The 12,296-nt window shown below is 33.3% G+C and overlaps 1 protein-coding gene across 13 annotated transcripts in view; it reads right to left on the bottom strand.

Moving 5' to 3' along the window:
* The window catches only part of LOC116852195 (transmembrane protein 8B-like), a 213,237-nt gene that overhangs the window by 29,694 nt on the left and 171,247 nt on the right, over positions 1 to 12,296 (bottom strand). For 4 of the 13 annotated variants that reach the window (XM_032832282.1, XM_032832281.1, XM_032832287.1 and 1 more), the window contains one exon: positions 1,453 to 1,530. The exons of 3 other annotated variants lie outside the window; for them this stretch is intronic. In XM_032832282.1, coding sequence (XP_032688173.1) covers positions 1,453 to 1,530 — 78 coding nt within the window. 6 more of the 13 variants (XM_032832288.1, XM_032832285.1, XM_032832290.1 and 3 more) reach the window with 4 other exon arrangements.

Below are 12,296 nucleotides of genomic sequence, written 5' to 3'. Positions count from 1 at the left end.
CTTTTGTCTGAAAAATTTTTCTCTCCCGTGCTTGGTTTTCGACATATTCGACTGGATGGATTAAAATGGCCCACCCTGTATATATATATATATATATATATATATATATATATATATATATATATATATATGTGCGTGCGTGTGTGTGTGTGTGTGTGTGTATGTGTGTGTGTGTGTGTGTAATTATTATCTAAAACATTTTTTCCAAAAGTGCACTTATCAGAAGTTTATAGCGTTTGAAATTGAAATTCAATGTATTCAACTAAGAAAGTTCTAAAAGTTACGTATCAGTTAACTTTCTATATTAATTTAGCGTAAAGACGCGCACACACATATGTATATGCATATACGTATGCACGTATGTATATGGAAGAAAGAAAGGAAGGAAGCATTATTTATTGAGGATTCTAGGATAAATTTCCTAAAACGCTTAAAATAATAATAATACTGGAGTATCAGAAGATTAAAAATCATATGAAAAGGAATATGAATGGAATATAAATGGAATATAAATGGAATATAAGTGAGAATATTGCAGAAAGAATTAAAAATGAAAATGAAAGTGCAAAAAAAGAGATAAAAAACTAAATTAAATTATATTAGTCCATAATATAGGTAGCAGTCGCAAGTTAACTCAGTTTTAAAAGACGATCATATAAAAAACGCCTGAAGAATGTAATGGATTGGAGACATTGCGGATGTTACCCAGTAATTTGTTCGAGAAAATAGCTGCTCTATTCCTGAAGGAGTATAGTTTTGTACACCATTGAAGAATATTAATTAAGTCTGTTACTACTCATTTATATACCGAAGAAATCAAAATAAAAAGTAATCTGCTTAAACAGCATGCTTAGCCATTGCGTTATAATATTCTATGAAAAGTATTCCATAAAGAATAATTTTCGATCGCTAACATTTAATTATCACATATTTTCATAGTAGGATGTTGTGTGTTTATATAACAAAGGTGAACCTAATGCAAGTATTAATTGCTTCGTGTAGATGATGCATAAGTTGGGAAGACATCGGTAAGAGACATACAGCAATAATAATGAAGCAAACAACATGAAGCAAAATTACAGAAAATACCAGTTTCTGATTTAGTTGATCCGATAATAGATTTCTACACAATTTGAGTTGGTATAACTTACTAATTTCTTTTGTCATTTTATTAACAAGAATTCCCTAAGATAAATTGCTAGCGAGTGTGACTCCAAAAAGTTTAACTTTACTAGAGTGAGTAGCAGATATTCCTTCGATCATGATTCGTAGCAGCATATCGAGCAATATAACATTTAAAAATCTTCGAGTACCTATTGCTACGACTTCAGATTTAGCTATATTAAACAAAAGTTTATTTCGGTGTGTTCAAACTGTGATATACTCTATATCAGAGGTCATCAAACAATGCACTTTCCAGCCGATTTTCAGGTTCTGCTCCGCCTTGTTCACCTTGTTTTATCGCTCCGTATGAAACCTACGAGTCGTTCGAGCGTCAGAAGCACGTCTCTGCGTGTTGCGCTATGGAGCCTGTAGAAGAGAAAATAATAAAATGATTTATGGATTTTTTTAAATGATATAATGTATTCTCTTATTATCTTATCAATTTTTTTTAAATAGTAGATATTTGTTATTAATATTAGGTGTTTGCATATGAAATCGCCCATTTTTAACGAAAGAAAAGACAGTAGTTTGGTAGCAAATCGACAAACTGATTTATTCAAAGTATAGTTCCAACAGAACAGACAACTTTGGCCTATCTTTCGGCCCACAATCGGATTCCACGCAGGAAGAATTCAGGTTTTTTGGAGGCAATCCAATCATCCAGCCATTTTTTTACTCCTGTACGAAGTGAAGTATTGTGCCGTAAGCGCTGACTGCATTGATCGGAACAAATGGTAATCGGAGGGAGCGATGTCTGGGGAATATGACGAGTGGGGTAGGATTTCCCAGTTCACTCCTTCTAAGTACTTCTTGACTGGTTGAACAACATGCGGCCTGGTGTTGTTGTGCTACAAAATCAAGTTGTCATTGCGATTCTCCTATTCCGGCCTCTTCTCGTACAGAGCTCGCTTCAAACGGATCAGTTGCAGTCGATAACGATCCCCAATGATGGTTTCCGACGGTTTCAGCATTTCGTAATACATGACACTCCTCTGATCTCACCAGATACAAAGCATGACCTTACTGGCATGGATGTTTCTCTTCGTCGACGGACCTGGTTCCTAGGGACGTACTTATGCTATTTTTCGCTTCGGATTGTCGAAATAGATTCATTTCTCATCTCCAATCACGATTTGATGGAGAAAACCCTTTTGTTGTTGTCGTTCAAGCAGCAGTTCATAAATGGTTTTCCAGCGTTCAATGTCCTGTTCCTTTAATATGTGGAGTACTCAATTTCCTTGCTTGTACACCCGTCCCAGCGTCTGTAGTCGTCTGGAAACTGTTGATTTGTCCACATTTAAGGCTTCGGCCAACTCCAACAGCGTTTGACTCGAGTTTTCGTCCAATAATGTTTCCAATTCCGTATCCTCAAATTTTTTGGGTAGTTTTCCGCGGTTCTTGTTGTCCATAGAAAAATCACCACTTTGGAAACGACGAAACCACTCTTTGCAAGTTGTACTCGATGGAGCATGTTCGGCATACATTTCTTCTAGCAAATGATGCGTTTCCGCGGACAATCTCTTTGCCAGGAAATAATGGAGCATAACTTCCCGCAAATGTGACTTATTTGAAACAAAACTTACCATTATAAACACAATCAAAATAGATGATGTTAACGCGTCGCACAAATGTCACCTATGGCATTTTGACGGGACTCTATAGACCTATCGTCATGTGTATTGCCAGCTTTCCGTTCTAAGAAATAGTGTACTCTACGCCATCTATTGCCAACGGGCGATTTTATATGCAACCACCTAATAGCTTTTCACGTCACTCATGAGTGAAAAACTGCTGACGCAATTTTTAAATGGTATTCCCAGTAGGCTTAATTCATTACTAACTGAAAAAACTAATTGATTGCACAAAAGCAAGATGAAGGATGAACAGAAAAACATAATATACAGGGTGTCTCAAACCTTTATGGTCACACTTTGTGGAAACGTAGGACGGATTGAGGTGAGCAAGAAAGTCCTATGCCGTTTTACAATATTCGCAATAGTTATCGAGAAATTATTATTTTGTCTCAGCTAATCGGCGCACAGGAAGCAACAGCCAAAAGAAAGTTGTCTTCGGCCGGCGCGCAACCGTAATACACGCGAATCGCGTCTCTCCGCCCATAGCTACGAGACACAGTGAGGCTTGATACACTAACACATGTGCATGACATATCTGTGTACCGAATCGAAACGTGTCGTCGCTTCGGCTGTATATGTAGAGGTAAAACAGCGAAGTAACAACACACTCTTAGGTTCAGCGTCAATTCGGCATACAGATATGTCATTCACATGTATTAGTGTATCAAGCCTCGCTATGTCTTGTAGCTATAGGGACGCAGCGAGTTGCGATTCGCGTATATCAAGGTCGCGCGGCGGTCGAAGACATCTTTCTTTCGGCCGTGCTTTCTGTGCGCTGATTAGCTGAGACAAAATAATAAATTTCTCGAAAACTATTATGAATATCGTAAAACGGCACAGGAGTTTCTTGTTTACCTTAATCCGTTCCATGTTCTCACAAAGTGTGATCATGGAGGTCTGAGACACTCTGTATGTACGAAAGAACAATTAACCCAGTAAACACAGAACATAATTGATATAACACAGGATATAACATGTAATATAACTGCTGTTATACATTATTAATATTGAGGTTACTTAATTTCCTTTATAACTGCGATATAACTATGTTATAAAACTGTTATGTTATTATGTTATATACTGGTTAAGTTACATCAACAATATAACAGCAACATAACTTTAATATAACATGTTATATAAGAAGTCTAATATTTGCATTACATTTCAGTTGTACAATATTTTTATACATAAATGTGAAATTATATTTTAGATGTTTCTCGTATATAAAATATGATATTTTAATATATGCAAAGATCGTTATCACGATATTGTAGAACTAGAGTTCTTACAAAGAGTCTAATCATAACCTTACTCTGTCAAAATATTGTGAGAGAGAAAGAAGGAATATTCTCTCTCTTTTGCAAGTTGTAGGTTAAAATTTGATTACTGATACAACATTATATCAATATTAATCATATTGTGATTGTCGTGTCAAACATTTACCAACAAATATGTCATAACATTTTTTGAACGATATAAGAGTATATTGTAAATATTATCTATCAAGAGAGATAAATCGTTACGGTGTATCGGCATCACCAGTTTCCGGACGATCGTTGAAATTAAGCATTGAACATGATGATCTAAAAATGGGTGACCGCCTGACATATGATCGAAACCACGCGAGTTTCACGAATAATTGAAATAATACGGAATATGAAATGTCAGTTTTTTTTTATTATTTAGACAAAATAATCATACATTATCACTTATCTGAACCATACTAATGAATAAATCGTTGGAATTCAACAAAAAAACATATGTCTTTGCTGGAACATTACTTAGTTATTTTGCAGTTATATAACATTAATTGATGTTTCTATATAACTATAATATAACATGATATATTACATGTTACATCTACGAGTGGGAAATAATAACATAACAGCAACATATCAGTAACTTTCATGCAATATTATCTGTTATAATCATTTCTATTGTAGTTATATAACATTGATATAATTGTGTTTGCTGGGAATGGCGGAGTCTGGTTTATAAAATAAAAATTTTCAATTTTTTCGCATAAATCGATAGTAAAACTCATAGAAAATATAGTTCTGAAGTAACATACCGAAATTCGAAGTATTTCAATAGATACAGCTTCACGGTTGCGCGACGGGAGAGCTAGAGTTTCTACGACCTGTTTTCCTGTTTTTACCCTTGCTAGTCCTGAACTGGTGTAATAGGTTAAAGAAAAACAAAATATATTTGTCTCACTCTAACTTATTTCACTAGTGTACACAAGTTCAGCCAGTGCAAGACTAGAAAACAGACCGTTGACCTCGGAGTCTTTTATATAAGATTTGTGGCGAACAGTCTAGTCCCGAATTTCAGTTAATTCGGGCGTTAGAAGATATTCGGAAACAACAGAATGACAAAAGCAAAAACTGGACAGTCTAAACGCGCATCGAATTCGGCAAAAAGGTGTTTCCATGGTAATAGATTCACCGAATCGATCACGCAGCTCGATCAGCTCGAAGGAGGTCAGAACAGCTCGTAGGAACCAATTATTGAAACAAAACGAGTTCTATGAAGAAGCGAAAGACGTAGTATATAGGACTGACATGGCAGATTAGCATCTAATTGCTGTAAGTTTGTAATAATTATAATTTTTTCGTATCGAAAATTTTAAACTTTTTTTTTCGAAATTACGTTTTGCAAATTTATGTAACGTTTCAAAAAAAAAAGTATTTGACCGATTCATTTTTTCCAAAGCTTTTTAGTTAGCTAATAACTTACTATCTTCGATTAACTAAAAACGTTTTTTAAAAAACAATTGTTTCTTCGGTAATTATGTAGAATAAGGACTTTTCCGAATTTTGATATTTTTTTGCTGCAATCTTGATAAATATCTTTGATATTATTCCAACAGTGATAATCAAATTGGGGAGCCTGAAAAATATGTAAATTATCTATGTTTTTAATTATTTTTTCTAACATATGCCTGTACGTAGAATATCATATCCTTTAAGATTTAAGACTGAAATTGCAACTGAAAAGATTAGAATATTTAGAGGGAGGGCGCAAGTCTGTTGTACTTTAGCTAAAGTTATTTAACTTAAAATTTAACAATCGCAAATTGAAATGGAGGTATCACAAACCCTGAAAAGCTACATAGGAAAAAATAATTAAAAACATTGAAAGGTGTTATGTACTTTTTGGTTCCCTCATTTGATTATCAATGTTGGAATAACAATAAAGATATTTATCAAAATTGCAGCAAAAAAATATCAAAATTCGGAAAAGTCCTTATTCTACATAATTATTGTTCTTTCATTCAAAAAGTCGAAAATTTTTGTAAAAATCATAACTTCTTTTTTAAACCCACAATTTCTTTAATTCTGCACTTTTTCTTGGTTTTCATAGTTCATTTAGGGTAAAATTTCATGAAAATTTATAAAAAGTTTTGGTTCTTTATTTCAGGTAAAAATTGGACCCGCTAGACGTTATACAAAATAACAATTCCGGCTGCGCGGCGCTAAAAACATATTGAAATATAACAATGTAAAATAACTTTTTCAAATAACAAAAATATTTTTGTATTGTCTATAGATGTCATAGAACAACCCTAAAGTTTTGTATTGATCTAGTTGTATTGCTGAAAAAAAATTTCACGAAAATCCTTGTTTTTTCGGCGTCCTATACCAGGCGTCCTTACTCTCGCAATAAATTTAATCCCACTTCTGGAATCTTTTAGAGAAAGATGAAATATCGACCTGTATATTAGAAGTAGAAACTTGCATAAGACGCGGTAAACTTTACCCCTTATATTATAAGTTAAAAATGCTTATAAATTGCAAAGGGTTGACTTTTTGAACCATATTTAATAGATACTTTGTACTGTATATAAGGAATACTATCTATCTTGTAAGTTTAAAATACTTTTTTTTGAAAATCCTAAATATTATATATATAAGACATTCTCAAACGGATCACCCTCTGGGGATATTTCAAAAAAATACAAGAAAATGCAATACTAAGAAGTTGTTACGTCCCATAAGGCCTCACGTACCTTTACATTGCGTAAAGACCGCTTACTTATCCGACCGGGTTACAAAAGTTAAGTACACAAAAGGAACACGTAGATCTCGAGCCTTACGAAAGAATCATGAATCATACCATCTACAATTACGCATGTCCACATATCGCCTGATCGAACATTTCCCGAATTTCTATTTTTTCCCACTAATCCGAGCCTCATCCTTGTTACTAAGCAAGACATCTCCAACGAATTCGGTAACCGCTATCCCCGATATTTCCTATTTTCCAAAACTATAAAAAATCCGATCGTATGACTTCTAGATTCATTATCATTACGACGTCTGTAGTTATCATCACGGGAATCATTTCTGTAGTTCATTGTCATTACGACGTCTGTAGCTATCACCACGGGAATCACTTCTGTAATTCATTATCATTACGACGTCTTTAGCTACCACTACGAGTGGTCAATTCTGTAATTATTATGCAATAATTCTGGTGGACATTAATTATCGTCCAGAATTCTGAAATCGATATGTCCTTCAATAATCCTGAACACTAACGCTCATCCTCACCCCATATACTCACATGCACACGCGCAAACGCACACGCGCACACGCACACGCACACACACAAGCACATTGTAATTATAAATAAATCGTACGTTATTTCTATAAAGAAACATTAATTTCTTTTGTTTACCCATCCTCTCCGATTATCGCTCAAGGTCCAGTAAAAAGATTCAGTTCTCTGACTCTGACTCAAAATCGGATCGCTCGCCGCACGTCGTCGGGCTAGTAAAGTGACCTTCTGGTCGTTGACTAGCTCTTCGACCTATATATAACTAGTCGTTGACTAGCTCTTCGACCTATAAATACAGGTGAGGCTTTCTTTATGTTGCGTTCTCCTACAGGACGTAACAAAGGACGTAACAACTAAGCTGGGAGCCTAAAAAACAGAAACACAGGAGAAAAACAAGAATAACTTTGTTTTTCGTGTCTCGAGCTAGACGATATGACCGACTTAGTTGTTCATTCGCTCTCATCGAACGCGGTTATTCATTCACGACGTAATATCACATGCACTCAGTCGAAACTCGCGCATACCCGTGCTTCACGATAACGCTTCTCGATCTTTATATTTTAAAAACGAGTCGTGCTCTCTCGTATTTTACTCTTTGTCTTTTCCCTTTCTTTTTCCAACTACAATTTCAAATTTCTTTTTTAAAAATATTAATTGATAAAGAAAAGATAATGCTGTTTCTTTATCGAAAATTTGGAGACACATTAGATCATACAAAGAAGTAACTGATCTACACATTCAATGCTGCATATCCTGATCGCAATTTTATTTCTAAATCCACCGTTCAGAAGACAGTGATGTTTTTACGAAACAGAAACAGTTAAAGACTAAAATCCTTTCAAGCCTCATAACTCTAAATACGCCTAATAAAAAAATAAAAAAATACGGGTGTTCTACCAGTTGTGGGACACCTTGTATATACATATATAGAGTGTCTCATTTTAAAAGATGTACCCTGATATGGCTGAATTCTTCAGCCAAGCATATTCAGCAAAAATATTTCAGACAAAAGTTGTCGGGTTTAGAGAGAGACATATGAGAGTGACCTCGATTTTGTCCTTGGAGATCATTTTGAAGGTTATTCGAAGGTTAACTTTGTTTTATATATATCCCAGCAAACACAGAACATAACTGTGATATAACACAGGAGTAACATGTAATATAACTGCTGTTATACATTATTCATATTGAGGTTACTTAATTTCCCTTATAACTGCGATATAACTATATTATAAAACTGTTATGTTATTATGTTATTTACTGGTTAAGTTACATCAACAATATAACAGCAACATAACTTTAATATAACATGTTATATAAGAAGTCTAATGTTTGCATTAAATTTCAGTTGTGCAATATTTTTATACACAAATGTAAAATTATATTTTAGGTGTTTCTCGTATATAAAATGTGATATTTTAATATATGCAAGGATTGCTATCACGATATTGCAAAACTAGAGTTCTTACAAAGAGTCTAATCATAACCTTACTCTGTCAAAGTATTGTGAGAGAGAAAGAAGGAATATTCTCTCTCTTTTGCGAGTTGTAGGTTAAAATTTGATTACTGATACAACATTGTATCAATATTAATCATATTGTGATTGTCGTGTCAAACATTTACCAACAAATGTGTCATAACATTTTTTGAACGATATAAGAGCATATTGTAAATATTATCTATCAAGAGAGAGATATCGTTACGGCGCATCAGCATCACCAGTTCCCGGACGATCATTGAAGTTAAGCATTGAACAACATGATCTAAAAATGGGTGCCCGCCTGACATAGGATCGAAACCACGCGAGTTTCACGAATAATTGAAATAATACGGAATATAAAATGTCAGTTTTTTTTTATTATTTAAACAAAATAATCATACATTATCACTTATCTGAACCATACTAATGAATAAATCGTTGGAATTCAACAAAAAAATATATGTGTTAATTTGCTAACAAATAACATATAACTTTTATATAACTTTTTAGTCACATGTTACTTTTATGTTATATTCACGTTATATAACTGTAACACGTGTGAATAGGAAATTACAACAAACATCTATATAACCTACTACATACATGTTATATTGCATGTTACATTCCGTTTCATTACGGCAATGTAACTGTTATATATCTGTGTTTTCTGGGATATATATATATCCCCGGCCAGACCTTGGTAGCGCCACTCGAGATCAAAACTGATATAGCCGTTAGATAGATCTTCTGAAACCCTACAACTTTTGTTTGAAACATTTTGTCGAAAATGCCGCCCATTAAAAGATATTTTAGTGGAAACTGTAAAATGGGACACCCTGTATATATGATTGCTATATTTATATATTTTTAATCACTAATTAATTATTTAGTTAATATAAATTACTTTTATGTTACAATGACAAATATAAATGACTTTTTACATTGTAGATATATCTTTCAATTCAATACTGGATAACATCGAAATACAACTTCCTTCAACTTCTTGCAAATCTGAAGAAAATACGATATACAATGTGAATGATTTGTGTCCTGTGCAAGAGAATGTTACCGAAATACAAGGTATTAAAGTCAGATTATTTGTTATTTTTACTTGCATGATTATTTTCTAGACTTATATAATTTTTTGACTTGTATTCAGAACGCATTTATAAAGATTTTAGCGCAATGACAAGTCGAATATAGCCAATCAAAAGATAAATCACTTCTGATTGACTGTACTCGACTTGTTATCGGGCTAACATCTTTGTAAGCGCGTTCTGAATACGGATATATATACCATTATGTATATATATGTATACAGGGTGTCTCACACTCTCCTCCGGGCATTTTGTGGGGACGTAGAATGGATTGATGTGAACATAAAAGTCCTATACCGTTTTGCGATATTCGCAATAATTATCGAGATATTAATTGTAGAAACTTTGTGAATGATCATGCAGGATATGGTAAATGAGTTATAATAGCGACGACTGCCGTCGTGTACTTATACTTTAGATCAAATTGAACAAAAAAGTCCTCTACCATTTTGCAAATAATCACTTAGATTCTTAATTATTAATTAAAGAAGATGAGTGCATTATCACGCAAAATCGTGCAATAATCTTCTTTAATTAATAATTAAAAATCTATGTGATTATTTGGAAAATGGTAGAGGACTTTTTTGTTCAATTTTAAAGTATAAATACACGACGGCAGTCGTCGCTACTATAACTCATTTACCATATTCTGCATGATCATTTACAAGTTTTCTACAATTAATATCTCAATAATTATTGCGAATATCGCAAAACGGTATAGGACTTTTATGTTCACATCAACCCATTCTACGTCCCCACAAAATGCCCGAAGGAGAGTGTGAGACACCCTGTATATATAAATTTTTTATTTTTTATTTTATTTTATTTTATTTTATTTTATTTTTTATAGACACAGAACAGGATATTAACAGTGATCCTGATTACGTACAAAGTGAATGTTCGTCAGTTACGAGTGATTTAGAAGAAAAAGAAGAATCAGTAGTTCCAAATAATAACAAATGTGCACAACGTCATTCTAATATAAAAAATAATTCGACGTCATTTACTGGCATGGATGTCAGTAATATTGGACAATGTGAAACCCGGCAAGATGAACAAACAATAATACCTACAAAAGTTACTGGCATAAAAAAATATATGTGTGTATTCTGTCATAAAATGCAAACAAAAATTGCTCGACATTTAGAATTAGTTCATTCTAATGAACCTGAAGTTCAAAAATTCAAATATTTACCTAAAGGTTGTAGCGAAAGAAGAAAAATCATTGATTTATTAAGAAAAAAAGGAAATTTCAAATTTAACATTGAAAAACAATATGAAGGCCAAGGTTTTATTCCAACTAGGAGAGCAAGAGAAAATTATCCTAAAATTCTTAAAAATTATCTGGCATGTGGGAATTGCAAAGGTCATTATCTGAAGTCGACACTAAGACATCACTTCAAAAATTGTACAAACCGGAGAGGAGATAAAAGTCACATTGTTAAAGTAATGGGCCGGAGATTAGAGGGCAAATGTCTCAAAGAGGCTGATGAAAGAGTACGGCGATTAGTATTACCAGCAATGAGAAATGATGAAATAACATATAATATTCGTTACGATATCTTACTGTTATTATATGCAAATTCTCAATGTAAAAAGTATAGGCATTCCTCGCATCATTTACAAATGATTAGGGCACGATTGCGACTTGTAAGTCGCTTGTTGAAAGCGATGAGAAATATTAATAATGATATAACATCTTTGACTTCTATGTACCACCCAAAATATTATGATACTTTCATAGATGCCATTAATATTGTTGCACAATATAATGAAGAAAAGGATACTTATGATAAACCTGCCGTTGCACCTAATCTTGGTACTTATGTGAAGCATATTGGTGAAATTTTAATAACAAAATGCATAAAAGAGCATAACAATAGTACAAAAACGAATACGGAAAATTTTTTAAAACTCTTAACTGTTGATTATGGAGCAAGCGTTAATAAAACTGTAGTTGAGTCTCAAACTCAATTTAAAAGACAAAAAATTACAAAGCTTCCTACAATGAATGATATACAAAAATTGCGGAATCATCTTCTAGAAGTGCAAAAAAAGTCGTATAATGATTTGCAGAAAAATTTTTCATTGTCTGCCTGGACTTCTCTTGGAGAAGCTACTTTATCGTCAATACAATTATTTAACCGTCGTCGTCCTGGAGAAACTGAAAGAATTTTAATTTCTGATTTTGAAAATTACGAAAGAATTAATGAAAATTTTGACACATTCAATGGATTATCTAAAGATCAAAAAGAACAGGCACAAAAATACGTGCGATTTTGTATACGAGGAAAGTTAGGAAGAATTGTCCCTATAATACTAGATGAACTTAATTTAAAATGTGCACAAACGTTTTTA

The sequence above is a fragment of the Odontomachus brunneus genome, unplaced genomic scaffold (assembly GCF_010583005.1).
Source record: "Odontomachus brunneus isolate Ranch 3 - 2012 unplaced genomic scaffold, Obru_v1 Obru_scaffold_206, whole genome shotgun sequence".
NCBI classification, from domain to species: domain Eukaryota; kingdom Metazoa; phylum Arthropoda; class Insecta; order Hymenoptera; family Formicidae; genus Odontomachus; species Odontomachus brunneus.
The sequence above is the reverse complement of the archived record's forward strand: the minus strand, read 5'-3'. Positions and strand labels throughout refer to the sequence as shown.